Raw genomic sequence first — 16,631 nt, 5'->3', positions numbered from 1 at the left:
GTCCCGTATTGTCGGCAGCGCAGCTCTCCCACTGAAATCGATGGGTCGTCAGAGCCCCAATTAATCAAAGCGACAGCGACTGCCACACGGAGAACGAATCGTGTTGTTGTAAATCTGTGTACTCATTGATTTGTGTTCTTCTCTAGGCGTAGACTAATATCGGTGGGACGGAACAAGGAAGAGATCACTTCATTCGTATAGTGCTTCTAAAACAGCTGCGATGGGTGCCATTATTTCAAAATTTCGGGTGAGTCTATAAATCAGGAGAAATTACTTGAAAACGAACAACAGCTGTTTTGAATTTGTCCTATGAATGCTGTCAGAAGTGCTAGTTGCAGGATTCTGAAAGCTTAAATATAAGAAAGTCCAGCACAAGGATAAGTTAGCAAATTTGTCATACTATATCGATCTCCTATTACGCCTAGTGACAAGTAACCTACTTTCGATACGTACAGTAGAGCTATGCACTCCCTTAAAACCCATGAAGATCGATCACTGTACTTCAAAAACAAAACACGAAACTCAAATATATACATCCCTCTATTTAAAAATTAATTAAAAAAATTCTCTCTAATTAAAAAAAAAAGGCTTTAAGGATATACTTCGTTTGGAGCCGTTTCTTCCGGACACGATCAAACGGGTTGAAAATACTGATTTGAAAAATTGTATAGCGATTTCATCTGATGGATAAATAAACTCTACAGAATCATCTGTGTATAATTAAAGAAATATTTACTGGATATGCAAAAAAAATATAACTCGCTTAATGTTAGTCTGTATACCTTGAATTAAGGAAATTGTGAAATTTGTTTATCCGACTATGCTATTTTTCACAGATTTCACTAACGCCTAGTCGTTGTCATACATTTGATGAATTTGCTCACTAAAAGTTATTGCCTCGATAGAGATAGGTCCTCCGTAGAGATCTTTAGCTCCATCGAGTCATGACTTCAGCATCCATCACAGCAGATGTAGTGAGCACGCTTACTATATTCTGAGGCCTTTATGAACAAATGGACATGCATGACAGGATGTGGGCATTGCAGATCGTAAAGTCTGCAAATTGAATGAAGCTGACGGACCAGTCTGTTGTACAGATGAAGACCAATGGATAAACGAACACCCTCTTCTTTGACATCGCTGACCTCACCTCAGTAACACAATTTTCTTTCACAACATTCCTTCTCTGTGGTTATCTATGACAAGTGTTAACTTGTCATAGATAACCATAGAGAAAGGCTTATCAGATACCAACGCTGTCGTGGGGTTTAGAATAGTACACAGCCGATCTGGATTACGTAAAGACCTTAAATAAATGATCATCCTAAGTGAATTACCCTTGGTGTTCGATGAATTTTCGCCTTGCTTCTTGCTCATTTCAAAATACGAATGGCGCGGTTTATTTCTAAACGTATGCTGTTCCTATAGCGTCAATTACTTGTGCTTTGTATAATCGGCCAAATGTATAAGATAAACATACTTAAGGGTAAATGATTCCTTTATTGTGGTTATTGTTCATAATTACCAGCAGTGGATAAACATCAGTTCTTACATATTAAAAATAAAGAAGCAAACTAATTGAACACTGTTATTTTATAGCCTGTAAAGCCAAATGAGTTTTATTCCTACTATAAAACTGTTGCAAGCGAATTTGGCGAATTTTTAAAACAATCAGGCTGGAGTGACGAATTTTTCAGTGTCTTACGAATGCTCTACCTTCAGCATTCTGGCATATCCTAGACAGTCGTATACCTATTATCCACGTTCCCATATAATTTTTCTGTGGCCTCTCGAAGTAAATGTTTAGAAGCATGTGACTTCTTTAAAGCATGAAAAGCTCTGTAATCATAGGGGTTTATCGCAAAAATAAGCGGATTGAAGTCAACGTTCGAAATGTTTTGCTAGATTTGTCTGCTAGCAGCTCAGCAGAGGTTATTCAATTTCGAAGTCAGCTGAGTTCGACAGGAGCAATTTGATGTTAATCCAGATGATAAGTAGGCAATAGATTTTGTTTTGTAGTATTTGGAAGTAGTCGTATCGTTACTTAATTCTGTGTTCGTTTTAATTGATCATTTTAGGTGAATAGATAGGTAATATAATTCTTATCATCGAGTTTTTCTGAAATCCGTAATGAACTAGCGCTATGAGTCTTTTAATGTGCAGTAAAAATATGTTTTATGAATAGATAGTAACTTATTATCAACATTTTTTTTGTTGGATCAAACAGAAAGACCCACTGACGTTGGAACAGCAGCTCGAGGCGTTGGAGAAGCAAATATTTCAGATTCATGAATTTAATGAAGCAACAGAACATGCTATGAAAAAAATCGTTGGTAAGTAGCTGGCTTGGATAAAGTTCGATTATTTTAGCTTACAATGTAAGAAGAAGGTCAAAATCAATTAATCAATAAAATTTTTATCTAAATTGGCAGTATCTGTGTTCAATGTCTGCGTCTTCTGTGTAAGTGGTAAGAAAAAGATAATCATCAACTGCAAAGTGCAACATTTCAAGTAGATTCATCAAAGAGGATTCATCTTCATTAATTGTATCTTATGTTCTGGGTTTCCTTTTAGGTGCCATGCTATTTTATGGAATAATGTTAATCATCATTGGAGGTGTTGCAGCCTATTTTATATTTGATCATTCGTCGTTCGCATCTAGTCTCATCTGTTTTGCTCCGGTTTTCTTCGCCCCTGTTGTCCTTCTAGGTACTACAACGTCCACACAACTACTCTATGAGAGTGCACAGTTTAGATGTAAAAGTATCCACTAACCTTATTTGATCATTTATTATTGATCATTTATTGTGTTAGGAAGAACATAATGCTTATTGTGTCTAGGATGCTTACAACGGATCTTTGTCGGCCAACTTGAATATCGAGTGAAAGTAAGATTCTAATCGCTTAAAGTCGCTTCCTTTATAAAACCTATATTCGTTACGAAAGCAGCTGTGCTCTTGCCGAATTGACGATTTTATCTAATTATTTCTCAAAATAAAAATACTTTATTCAATTAGAGGTGTCTGGTATTGTTGAGCTGCTGTTGTGTTTGTCATTGATAGGCAGCAAACGACTTCTACAATATCATTATACGTCACGAATTGAGCGGAAAAAAGAGGAACTAAATCGGCTCATCAAATTAAAGAAAGTGTTAATCAACAAAGTCAAGGAGACGGAAACGTATAAGAAGGTACGCGGTAGCACCAGCACCAGCATTATGATATGACAGCATTAGTAATAAAGACAGTTAACTGATTCGTTTTCATAAGTTAACTCCTGTTATCAGTATGTCGATTTGATACTGAAGTGCCGTTTGGTCTACTCCGTGTACTGGGAGCTAAAACAATAACGTCTGTTGTTTCCTAGCTTGCTTTGAAGTTCTTGGACGCTACAAAATACTTGTCGCTATTGTTGTTTTTGTTGTTGCTATTGTCTGCATCGCCTCGATCGATGGTTGGTTTTCTAGGCGCAGGAGATTTTGGAGAAGTACGATCCCGACACTCGAATGCGAAAAGCACAGGCCGAGCAACAAAGAGCGATGGCGGCTGTACTTCAGCAAAGCGGTGAGCTAAACGATCTGAGTGGACCAAATTTGATGACTGGAACTAAGCCACGAACGTCAACGTGCACTCAGGACTATCTGCCTCTTCCTCAAACTAGTGATAATGGTTTGGCGGTTTTTTTTTTGTTTGTTCGACCTCTGTATTTCCGACACGGTAACCGTAGTGCACGTATAGAGCAGTTCGACCTGTTTAGTCTCGTCGAGTTAGCGCCGACGTATGTCTTAAGTGTTACCTCGTTTAAGTAATTCCCAAGAACTACTTCGTATGGATATAATTGGTAAAATGCTGTTAAATATACACTTGCTCGACAACTGGAGAGAATGTCGTCCTATAAGGCGTGCCTTTAGGATCTCTTCCATTAGCGGTGTGACCATCAAATGGGTACTCTGTTGAAGGTCGAACATCCACCAGGCCTTTCCATCTGACAATGACACGTAGGACCTTTCCTACGACATGTCTACGCAACGCAATCACTTTCTTTTACATGCTTTTTTTACACATCTTTTACATCAAACATCATTGTAAAAGAGTTTTTGTACGTCGTTTTAGTAGTTTTAAGCTGGATGAGCTACATCTCCGACATAGAACTCGAGTAAGTATTGAATCTATGACAAGGCGGCATTTTCCGCCGGCTCTTCTCAATAATGCTTTGAATACAACGGCTACCGGATTTTGGAAAGAAAACTTTGAACTAAATCAATATATTGTGAATGGAAGCAAGGGTTCCAATGATATTGTGTCATTCTGTGATCGATCATCCTGTGGCTGGTTCCTCGTACGGATTTCGAGTGAGAAATCTCTTCAGCTAATCGTCGACCATTCTAACGCTGTAGCTTCGTAGAAAAGTGTTATAAATAAATGCCTAGGGAAGTTACAAGTGCATCTTTTCGCTTAGTAAGGGTGGAGTTCATATGATTGAAGGGGTAACGAAGAATAACTGATTGGTGAGTGTACTTATAAGCTTACATCTATTTAAAAATTACTTTTATTGTGTGCGATCACTTTAGTTCATAACGCTGTCGGCTTTTCGAGCTTGTCTTTTACTTAAAACTTTGATCAGACCGTTCGCGGTAGAAACACGCACAAAATTACCTAGTAAAGTGCATCCACGGTACTGGAGCTCGAAACTGATGCGTGTGCTTATCTGATATGGACTGTCTGCGATTTCCATTCGCTGAGTAGGTATGGATATACGGCGACGCATGGTGGGAACCCCGATGAACGCCGTGAATATGCAAAATGTGTCCATGCTTCAGGGACATCCTCAACAGCAACCGCAGCAGCAGCAACAACAGCAGCTACAGCAGCCGTTTACGCCGCTGAAACATGGCCAATTGCGGAAAACGATTCAGCCTATGCCAAGCCAAGGTTAGTCGAAATCGAAATTTACCTGACAGATATTTTCTTCATTTATGAGCGTGTGAGGTGTAGAACTGTAACCGGCTATTTGTTTGAATAGTTAAGTGTGCCAGATCGATTGACCTTACTCCGAATCCTCAGATGATGAAGCCAAATCTCTCGCTGAAAGTAAGAAAATATACATTGAAAAAATTATTCTACTCTCCAGCTGGAATCGTTTTACTGACAATTTCTAATATTTCTAACAGTACTGACAGCGAATCGCAGTCCCTATGCTCCGCGAACCGTGCGGCCTATTCTCCCGCAAGAAAGGGGAGCCGTTGAAAAGGTTATTGATTATATCGTTGGTGAGGGACCCAATAACAGGTAATGGATCGTCCCATAATGCTTAGATCATAATTAATTGCTATTACAAGATTTCAATTATAATCTTCTTATCGTGGTTCATATAGATTCAGGACTGTCCAAGAACTTGGCGGTCTTTCCCTTCACCAAGTGGAATTTGCTATTGATCGATGGTAAACGAATAACACGCCACTCCCAATCATTATGATGTTGCTTATCCTCGCGCAGGTATGCTTTGATTTGCAAGAAGTGCTGCAGCCACAACGGTATGGCGCTTCGGGAAGAGTTCGAGTTTTTGGCGTTCCAGTGTTGTTACTGTTTCCACTTTAACCCTGCGCGTAAACAACGTCCAGGACCTCCTCCCTCGTTGAATCACCTTTCTGCCGCTAACTCGACCACGTCGCTCAACGACATCTCGCGATGTAAGTCCGAAGAAAAGGAATCAACCCCCGAAACTTCTCTTCAGCAACCAAAGCAAAACATTCCGAACTCAGATACCAAAGAAAGTGGTGGTCCGGTCAAGCCAGATAAACAATGATGATGATTGTGATTGTGATGAAGCGTTGTTTCGTTGTTGTCTCCGCCGCTGAATGATCTGTTCTTAGCTTAACAGCATTACGTTTTAACAATAGAGCAAGCTACTCAGCGAGCTGGACGAAACGATAGATTACCTAGGCGTCGGATAGCAGAAACGGAAGGACACTCCTTTCTGAACAGTCGGCACATGCCGCGCTGTTTTTGGGATGCGACGTAAGCTCAAGTACTATATAATGCGCGAAATGCGTAGAAATTGTTCGCAAGTTCATTATGTCCTGCAGGCGGCAATTGTTAGACTTGAGGATACATAAATGGATAAATTGACCATCGAATATAATCAATTAGAAATTTTCAATGGTTACATGAAACTAAAGAGGAAAAATCAAAAACTATTTGTGTATCTGAAAATGTTTGTTCCTTAAACCAGATATTTATTTGAAAAGTATCCTTTTTGTAAATACCAGCCTGTAAATACCTAATTCTGAGCCGTTGAAGTTGCGTAAGAAATTAAGGCACGTCTAAAAATAACAAAATCGCTATCATCGGTACAAGCAATATTTGAATTCTGTATAAAACATCAATTTAGCTTTGAGACGAATGCAGCCATGGCTTCAGCTAGAATAAATATCCCCAAAGGTCGGCTATGGCTTGGTCGAAGTTGGCTCATCTCTCTTAAGTATGCAGACAAACACAGCTGCTGAAAAGATAATCATAGGCCGCTTCACCAAGGCATTCATCGAACTGGTCCTTTCGTATACAAGCTAATGTAGTGAAAGCATGATTCTTCGATATGTTCGGTGTAACGTACCAAACACTGGAAAAGTTGAAACATGTTGATCCCCGGACGTTTAAACTATTTCTGTGATTTTCTTTTTATAAATACTTCTCTGAAAATTTCCCGACATATATCACCAGACAACAATGAATGCTCATCAAATATAACAGATGCATGATAGGTATAACAGGTGCGCATACGAAAATGCTTTTGGAAAATTTTCCATAAGACTTTACGTCGATTAAAATGCTGAGTTTGGGTTCTGTTTTTACCTGATTACGTATATTAATATGCTCGTTTGTATCTTATATATGTGTGCGTAAAGCAGCCTCATGATTAGCCTGTGGTAATGTGTATCATGGAAGGTTTTCCAATTTTTTTTAATTGATTCAAATTATGAACACTATCCAGATATGAATGGCTGAACCTTGTTTTTTGAGAAATCGTTTTGTTAGCACAAAAAATAGCGCTGTTTTTTTACACACAAATCTTTTAATTGTTAATTAATCAAACTATTTACATTAAACTTCCTGGTTCTGTGTAAACAGAGAAATATCACGTTTCGCAAGTTCTGGATTGTCTATACTATCTAATGTTAAATGTTTTATATTGTTATTTAGAACCTAACCATAACATTTTTGGTTTGATCAACATTTTTCTGAATTAACTATGCCAGGACACTATGTTGTAAGCAGTTCTTTGCGGACTCAACTTTTCTACGACGACTCGTATAAAGTTCTTGTTTTAACAAGTATTAACGAAATCTAAACTAATAGAATACATATCAATGTTTCACATGGTGTCGCATTCAACGCTTCAAACCCATTGATGGCCTTCAGGCGAATATATACGCAATAGGGCAAAACGTGCTGCTTCAACCTATTATGATCAGTAACTTGACAAAACGCAAATGGAATGGAATCGAGTGTTGTGTGTAAAATGGGTTGCAATATTATTTTACTTCGTATTTCAGCCGGCTCGCCGGTTCCTTCGGGTCCTTCGACGAAGGACTCTGATCAGGATGGCGAGACCGAAGCCGAAAACGCCGCCAGCTTCACTAGTGCCACGGATGTACCCCAGGTCGGGGCAGAGGGAGATGCGCCCACCGGTGCGCGACCCGCACCTGAAGGAGATGAAAATGAGCCGACAATTACGGATGATTCGCAGCAAGAGCGCATCATACAACAGGTACCACGAACTTGGTCGACGCCACAAGAAATCACTTGAGACAAAGCAGAGGACCTGTACAAGCGAGGAGGCTGCCAGCCTTAACTGCACTCACAGACAAAACCCTCCTAACGGCATGTCATCGTAATCATACTTCGTTATCAGTGCCACTGCCGCACTACCAAAAGCACGTTTTATTTTTTTATTGTTGTTCCTATCAACTTGTCCTGTTATGTTCTTCTCATATTATTTTTACACGAAAAAAGAACAGTAGTGTTATTAAATCGAAATTTTTCACGCTGTCCTGCAGGCAAAAGCTATTCACAGTAGACCAAAATAGGACACGTAGTCAGTGCATTATGAACAAAAACTAAAAAAGTATTCATTAAAAGGAAGCTTTGGAGAACAAGTCGCAAAACTGGGTGTACTCGTTTTGTGACGGCGCGTGGTAAATAGGTCATGCCTTTCTTATAAATGCCATCACCCTCCGTTAAAGCTATGCGGATTGACAGTTAAGTGCGGTGTTAATAGTGCACTTATAGAAAAAAATTAGAAGAATCCTGCATGAGCCGAAACAGCTGCATACACAAGCCTACACAATTAAAACATATGTCTATAATGTGTTGTTAAATTTTAGTTAATATAGTCACTTTAAGCAATTATAATCTGAACGAAATTTGTATAGCCATATGTATTCTCAGTATCTTTTAAAACAACGAGTTGTTGAAATAACAGTTTATTTTAAGTAGAGCTAACACACATTAATGTACTCGATTAAGAAATATCTTGTATCTGTCCCAATAAGTCAGTTGAGGGGATTTAGCTAAATGTGACTACTTCGGACTAGAGGTCTTGCCAGTGATTATAAAATGAATCATAATACAACGGTTTAATGAATATTCTTCATATGTTTATGTTGTTAGGAGCCCCAGCTGGCAACGGATGATCCTCCAGAGTCAACTTAATCCAGACGGGTGATAATTCTACTCTGTAATATAAAGCTTTCAAAAATCGAAATAATGATTAAGTGACCTCAGCAGCGGTTCGAGCACTAACCGCGTTTTTTTAATGTGATGGCTTCTTCAATCATCGATAATTGACAATGACAGAAAAAATATGCTCCAGTTGATTAATACATAGGTATTTTTAGAGTGCGTGCGGCAAAACACGTAAACACCTTCGCATTTATTAATATGTTGCAATATCCTTAATAATATAATAATAGAAATTATTATTACTATATATAGCTAATAAATCATGTTGTGTGTGTCGGACTTTTATACTAGTAGAAATGGGTGCTTTTTAGTTAGTGCAAAGTTAACCTGCCATCTCGTTTCATAACATATCCTTCAGTTACACCGAATTTTTTGAAGGACCGCAGCGCGCCGTCGCTGAAAACTACACTTCACCCCACAGCATCTTTCAAGTGATCTGTTGTGTCATATGCTGCAATGACTTAGGTCATACCCTTTTTGTGATAGTTTTTTGCCCTGCCCTGTACGGCCCGTAACAAGAGTCGTAGCTTCTTCGATTGCTACTGCTTTAGCAGGACGAGTCGTGACCCGAATATTTGTGTTGTCGAGTATTTGTGCCGGTACTAGTAAGTGCGATAGTAAAACGTCGTCATTACTGTTAGTACGGACGCAGAAGTATGAAAGTCCTAGTCGTTAGCCAACGTCTTGGCACTCTACGGCCAATGGCCTAGCCCTAATTCTCTTATTTCAGAAAAGGCGACGATAAGATAAGGCTAATTTAGTAAATGTTGTCATTACTTTATAGAAGTACAATGACCTAAAATATCTAGATAACTAATGAGAAGCAGTTGGACTGTCGTTTTCGCTTCTCTTTGTAATAGCTCAGATTTTCTTTATTTTTCTTTCTCGCTGCAGCCTATTTAGTATCTCTATATCTATAATGTATTTCTCATAGTTCGTTACCTAACAGGAGACCGTTATGTAGTCGAGCTCTAGTAGAAACTTCTAATCTGAATAATAGACAATCAGTTCCACTATTTGTATGATTTTCTTAGGCTAAGCTGTGAATAGAAAATCAGAATCTATTTGTTGGAAGATGTCATTTTCCTTAGTTATTTAAGGACGCTCGGTACACTATATTACTGATGCGTTTCTGATTGTTTGTCCTAAGGCCCAAACTATTATGAGGATATTATAGCTGTGTAATATACCTAAGTCATAGTTATGCAAGAGAACGTTTTTTATACAAGACATAAGTAGTTGGTTTTTTTTTTATTAAACACATTTAGGTGTGCAGCAAGCTTCACCTTTGTAGTTCGTTTGTTTCTATCACTTCCCTTGTCTTTATTCTCCAAGTCTTTTCCCAAAGAATTACCCTACTCATATTACCCACTTGTGACTTTTGTCGCATTTTAAACGACTTTTATGACGGTAGAAAATTCGTTACACCTAACACGACTGTATTTATTTTTACTTAACGTTCTAACTTTTAGATCACGCATACCTGCTCTCAGAAGCAACGCTTCTTGACCACTTCAGTTTCTTCATGTCACTTCGACGACTTCAGTTCCCTTTTGCTAAATCCTTTTTCGATTTAGCATATTCTTTCCCTGGCCTTCGTAACACATTGCTTACTGTCTATTTATTTTTTTATTATTCATTTTATGTTACATAGTACTCGTTACATTCCTACGGCAATGTTTCTGTTAATAATACATACATTACAAACTACTGCAAGCTCCTTGACCCGCTGTTAGCAACGCGATCGAATAGTCTGATTCACAATAGCTTGGATCGAATAACCTGATTCACAATAGTTTGACAGTGAAAGGATCTTTCGTCTTGTAAATATTTACGGAAACGTCTGCTCTTTTACGACGTGTACAAGACGGACACAGCGATATGATGTTTCCCTGTTAACTCTTTTGTGCCTCTTTGTCTTCCAATTATTCGGTTAAATTTGTAAAAGCTTCGTCGTTTAACGACGTATTTAGGACCGTCGTCAGAATATCGACAGAAGCGTCGACGACCAAACATTAGCAACCGTCGAAAAGGAAGTGTCCTATCGACCTCCAAAGCACCACATCAACGAACCGATAGTGACTGATGATGGAAGGTCGTCAGCACCATTTTAACGACGTCTGCAACAACTTGTTAACTCCTCTTTCATTCCATGTCTTCGATCATGAAGACTGTACCGATATAACCAATAAATGAGTCATTAGTGGACAAACGATGTGACAGCCTTCCATTCACACCTCTTTTTCTTCCTTTTTTTTTGCAATAAGACAGCGTCAGCCGACGCCGTCGGTTCCTTTCCTAGCAGTCAGTAGATATTACCAGTCGATCAATCAGTCGGTCTAAAATGATTTTATCGATTATTATGAGTTAACAATACCCAATAATTTTCGCACCGTAATAATCCTCGTTAGCGTCAGCTTTGCCATATTGTGATGGGGCTTCTGTGGTCATCGATGTCGTTGACCTTTTTTTTGATACTCGACTGCATTTCTGTTGCAGCTGCTGTTGCTTTTTGTGCATCATTAGCATTCATATTTGGCTGTTGCCATCAAAGACGCAAAATTAATTGTATAATTTACCTTTTTGTCGCCGTTTGCTTGATTTATCGCACTCGCAATAGTGATATTATTATAATACGTTGTGTGATTCTAACAAATTCGTTTGTTTCGTACATGATCATCATCAATATAGTCGTGATACTGTGTTTTATTTATACTGTCTACTATGTACATCCGATAATTTTCATCGGACGATATCTTACATCGGAATACAGTCAGTATATATATATATATACTAAGTCAGCTTGCGTTTAGATTACCCATATGCCGTTGCTTATGGCCAACAATGAGAGGTCGAGATCGCGCATTGACCACGCGCCGGCTGTACAAGCCCTGTCGGTCTCATTCATCGATCGAATATGGCGAATCTTTCTCTGCGATCGATTGACTGAATCATTATCAAACATATCCTCTGGCACTTACAGAGTACGTTGTTTTGCTTTTTCATATATCTAGACTTAGATTATATTTATATAAATATATACATATGGATGTACACTTGGATCAGACTTGGCCGCTGGGATTTCGCCGTAGGGCGAAGGGTTGTTGCCCATCTACTTAAAGCACTTCTAAATCTAACGCGCTTATAGCCACTTCGACTTTTATATTGGCGTCCCTTTGTAACCAACAACACTTTTGTTGTCCATTACAACAACGGCTTAGCCCTGACCATCACATATGAACACTACCCTATTACTAGTTTTGCCTAATGCCATGCCTTGAACTAGGGACACGCAAATCCATTCTGGCCACTACTGCGAATCTGTCGACGCTGCACAAACCGTGCCTGCCCAATGTTTTCTTTCATATTCTCTAGTTGCTAACGGATCTCCAACAAGGCTCTACAGACAAACATCAACAAGCAGCTGCTGCAATTAACTCTCAGCAGACTTTGCTGGCCAATATCCTGGTTTTGACCTTCGCTGCACCCTACGATGTTGACCTGCAAGCTGTATCAGTGCTGGCCTTGATCAGAAGTCCCAGAAAATCTCACTCTGGGTTTCCTCACCTGGTGGAGGGTTGCCTACATGTACGTGTAGAGGATTCACTCTCTGTACAATGCCAGTACTCGGTGTTTGTGTGGTCACACCGTGCGAATGAGTTGGCTGTTGTGCCGAAGCTGCCTGTAACTGGACTCGTTCTTCATGTGGAGCGTGATTATTGCCCTTGCTATTGCTAATGCCATTAGTGAGCTGTTGATGCTGCTGCTGCTGCTGGTGATGATGATGATCTTTTTTGGAGCCGCGCGCCTGTGTCCAACTCTGTCTGACAGGTTGAGCAACCTTAACCACAGGAATACTTCGTGGTGGTCGCTCCTTGGCGTTTGGCCCACATTGACTGATGGACGGCGGAAGACTTACAACCAGCGGGCCTTGGCATTGCAGACCTTGCAAGCCCTGCTGCATCTGGTGGCCCTCGAATCCCAAGGAACCGTTGGAAAGGCCAGAGGAGAGGTGGCCATTTGCAAGCTGCTGGGGGGCACGGCCTATTGGGCCTTGAGAGCTGTCAGGATGCGATATTCCTGTTAGAAGACGTGGTTTGTGGCTCGTCGCTGTCGCTTCGCAGTGGTGAGCGTCCTGTCATACCTGAAATATACAAATCAACTGTTAGGCCTTTAACATATGCCTAGTTGCCTGTGATCCAGGAAGCTGCGTGGCAGTCTGTAGCAGAAATGGTTTATCTTTTTTCGGAATGTTACAAATACAAGTAAAATAGGGCCAACCAATTTCCGAGATAGAAATTAAAATTACTAACTGAATTCACGCACTTACTGAACGATGGCATGTATATTTAGCTGTTCTCAGAAACTTACCTGTTGAGTTGGTGTTGCGAAATAAACTACGCATGATAGTAATATACTATAGGATGTCACAGTATCAATAAGTAAAATACTGATTGCATCATTTAATAATCGAAATTTTCAGTTTGTCAAGCACGCTAGATAGATCCACAACGGAAGACATTTTCTTTACGAACGCACCCTTTGATTCCTAGTCGCGTTATTGACGTGATGCGACAGCTGTTGTTGTTGCTGTGATTGCATCTCTATGCTGCCTTTGCTATTCTTCTTGCCAGCCTTTCCGCTTTGGGGGCCTCTTTGACCACCCGGGGGGTGACCACCTTGCTGTGAGCGGTTGTAATGGCCCCGTCCCTGGCCGTAGCCGTGCGAAGGTCCGGAGGTAGCAGCTGGCGTTGCTGCCATCGACGGCCCTTGGGACGGCCCTGGCGGCGCGGATGGAGCCACCACCGCTCCCCCAACGCCGGGGTATGGGGGTGGAGGTCCATTCTGTTCAACGGGCGGCACGTAGCGTTTCTGCGACAAGCAAAACCAGAACAAAATACACACATCTGTCAGAATACATACTTCACCTATCCGCGGCGTATTTATGTAGCAGGTTGTTATTTTTGATAACCGGAATATTTATGATATTATGTGTTTCTATACATTTGTTCATATAAGCGTGATTGAAATGAGATAGCTTCATTTAGTATCTGACACGTGGAATGAATTCACTTACCCGCCTCTTAAACGTGTCACCTGGTCTTCGTAACGTATCCGTTATTCGAAGAGCTGGCGGCATACGTGGATTAGAGCTTGGCGTGTGCACAGCACAACAGCGAATAAAGCACGCCATGGTGATGATGAGTGAGACCATCATGAGAAGAACAGCCCACCAGTTGAGAGTAACCCATTGACGAACCGAGTGTAAACTTTGTTTATTGAACAACAGCCGCTTAAGTCGTGCGAGCGGGCCCTCGGCGTCAACGTTACGGCACTTTTGGAATACGTCACAGTAACCATGAAAGTTGTTACATGGAGATCCCGGTCGTCGTTTAATACCACTAATGTGTCGCATCGCCTCGATCTCAAACGTGCTTCGGCAAGTCTCGGGCTTATTCCACTGTTGGCAGGCAACTTCGCACAGTTTGTCAGGATCAGGAGTCTTGTCCTCGGTGAGAAAACATTCTTCCAAACCATACTTGTTGCAAATACTGCCCGAGCACTCTCCGTTCCAGCAGACCTGGGTGCCATTGTTACACTCAGTCTTATTAGGCTTATGTACGGGGGCAGGACAGTGCGGCGCACTACCCCGACAATACGAGACTTCCGTACAATCTGTCTCCAGCCTGCATGGTTTGCCTGACGTCTCAAACTCACACCGAAGGTTACAACACGGTCCTTCACTCGGTGAACAGTGCGCAAACGATCTTCGGGTGCAACCTTTTTGACGTTCACTGTTGTCTCGAGCAAAACAACACGATTCGTCGCATTCACGTTCATCGTAGCCACAATCACACTCCTCGTTTAGTTCGACAATCTTATTGCCGCAGAATGGACCCTGATATTCCTGGAAGCAGTTCTCTTTTTGTTCGCCCTTGAAAATCGCGTGCAGTACGTTTGAAATATTTGCAATTGAACAGTCGGAGAACTTCTGATTGTTTGGTTGATGACCTTGCGTCGCCGACGCGTACATGATATAGTTGCCATTGTTACCACCAGGCACACAGCGTGGCGGGAAATCGTGTGGCGAGCCAAAGTTGTGGCCTATCTCATGAGCAAACGTGATTTCTGATACCTTTAGCGGGATTTTGGCATTGTGATTGAGAAACGTTATTATTCCAGTGTTGAGTGAGCGTCGGACATTCTCGCTACGGCCGTTGTTATTTTCCGAGTAAGTCTTGTATTTTTCACAGATACCACCCGAAGCGCCGTTGACGGACGCCACCCAGGCCAGGCCCAACGTGCCGTGTTGAAAATCCCGAAAGGTCCAAACATAGGCAAGGCAGAAGTCGTCGTGATTAGCAAGTGAGTTGAGATTGAGGAAATTACTCGCGTCGAGGTTAGCCGCGCAAAATGGGTTGGTAAATCGGCTTGGCCCTTGACAGGCTGAGGTGTCATTTATGCGGATACGTTGGACTGCAAATTTAATGTCCTTAATACCGTTGAAATCAGTGTTCTTGTAGATTCGGGACGCCGCCTCGACATGTTGCGCGATCAGGGACGAAATTTCTTCTCGAGCTTTTGCATTATCTTTCCCAGTCGAAATAATATGTTCCCACAAAAAGGTGTCCGTTTGAACAAAGAGGTTACATACCTGTGTGCCAAAACAATTATGGACTTATTATCATTTATGAAGGCTGTAACAACGATGTAATAAGTAACAGACCCCTGAATGGCTTGAGTAGGATAACCAAACGTAATTACGACAATCGTTACAATCAGCATTATTCAATAGTATAAGGAGTAATCTCGGATTTCTGGATCTTTAAAAACGTTTAAGGCGTATAAAGATTCGTAAAGGCCATTATTACCAGGTTTCCTTTTCCTTACACTATGCTCATCTGAAAAAGGGGTAAATGGAAATGTTTGATTTGAGATAATCTGCATAACGAATAAAATTATTCCGAAAATGACTGAAAAATTGCTCCTATTAATTGTTGTGATGTATCTGTACAACAACAATTAACTGAGAGTAATAATTAGAAATGTTTACCCTTCGATTGGCATTGCTGGCAAGTGTTGAATGTGGTGCCCGATTATATTTTAAAGGGTTATCGGAATACAAGTGCGCGTGTTGTGTTAAGCCTCCATGACTCGTACGTGCAGCCGACCGTCGAATTTTCCATTTCTCTTCTTGCCAAATCGTTCGTGAGAAATCTTCATCGTCTTCGATTTTCATCTCCTCAAAGTGCTCTCGACGCTCCAGTTGCGGCTCGTGACGCTTGCGTCGCTGGCTTTTGTCTTGTGCGTGGCCGTATTTTGTGTCCTTTGGCTGTTCCTTTGTAGTTTCTTTCTCGTGCTCGAGTCGAGTGGTGCTCTGCATACTTTCCACGGCTGAATTGGCCACTCGCTCCATCCATTTGCGGGTCGCGTCGTCCGTTGCTCCACAACCTGGAACATCAAAAGCATCAGCGTCGTTTGATGACGCGTTAGCTGCTATAACAAGTAGCGCAACAATCCGATAACTGTGTTGATCTAATTTTTTCATCGCAATAATAAATACAGCAGATTTAGTAGACAAGCTGGATATGTGTTAGATAACGCTACTTGTCGAATCGCACTACTATATGGCACATGTAACTTATATTTAAATTTTAGTTCTCCTCATGCTTTAGCGTACTAATCAATGCGACAATATCTTCCGATACCATCACATAGCTAGTAAAATGTATGTTCTTTATCTCAATATATTGCTATAGATGTGGACAAAGTGTTAAAGAGGCCCATATTAAGTTCGGATAATTATTCATTAAGGCTACTTGTTTAATGATACGCCAGTATCCCCACCAGGGATAATCATGTTATGCTTTTTCTAGTTACCTATGGTAT

General features: G+C 40.8%; 2 protein-coding genes across 3 annotated transcripts in view; one reads left to right on the top strand and one right to left on the bottom strand.

Moving 5' to 3' along the window:
• Positions 1-17: 17 nt before the first annotated feature.
• Lnpk (zinc-ribbon metal-binding protein lunapark) lies at positions 18-9,038 on the top strand. 2 transcript variants are annotated; one of them, XM_022835014.2, is made up of 10 exons: positions 18-247; positions 2,228-2,333; positions 2,575-2,709; positions 3,036-3,190; positions 3,467-3,563; positions 4,746-4,931; positions 5,171-5,288; positions 5,496-5,689; positions 7,553-7,767; positions 8,670-9,038. In XM_022835014.2, exons 1-10 carry the CDS (start codon positions 221-223, stop codon positions 8,709-8,711), a joined length of 1,275 nt encoding a protein of 424 aa, XP_022690749.1. In that variant the 5' UTR covers positions 18-220; the 3' UTR covers positions 8,712-9,038. The 2 variants fall into 2 exon arrangements, with proteins under 2 accessions (XP_022690749.1, XP_022690750.1); XM_022835015.2 differs by having other exon boundaries at positions 19-247; positions 3,063-3,190.
• Positions 9,039-10,351: 1,313 nt separating this feature from the next.
• kuz (zinc-dependent metalloprotease kuz) overlaps positions 10,352-16,631 on the bottom strand; it is a 34,392-nt gene continuing 28,112 nt past the window's right edge. Inside the window, exons 5-8 of the mRNA XM_022835013.2 lie at positions 15,796-16,193; positions 13,819-15,396; positions 13,281-13,613; positions 10,352-12,885 (exon numbers count right to left, since the gene is read on the bottom strand). Of these exons, the coding sequence (XP_022690748.1) occupies positions 12,880-12,885; positions 13,281-13,613; positions 13,819-15,396; positions 15,796-16,193 (2,315 nt within the window). The 3' untranslated portion in view covers positions 10,352-12,879. The remainder of the gene's footprint in view (positions 12,886-13,280; positions 13,614-13,818; positions 15,397-15,795; positions 16,194-16,631) is intronic.

The sequence above is a fragment of the Varroa jacobsoni genome, unplaced genomic scaffold (genome assembly GCF_002532875.2).
Source record: "Varroa jacobsoni isolate VJ856 unplaced genomic scaffold, vjacob_1.0 scaffold_560, whole genome shotgun sequence".
Taxonomy (NCBI): domain Eukaryota; kingdom Metazoa; phylum Arthropoda; class Arachnida; order Mesostigmata; family Varroidae; genus Varroa; species Varroa jacobsoni.
The sequence above is the reverse complement of the archived record's forward strand: the minus strand, read 5'-3'. Positions and strand labels throughout refer to the sequence as shown.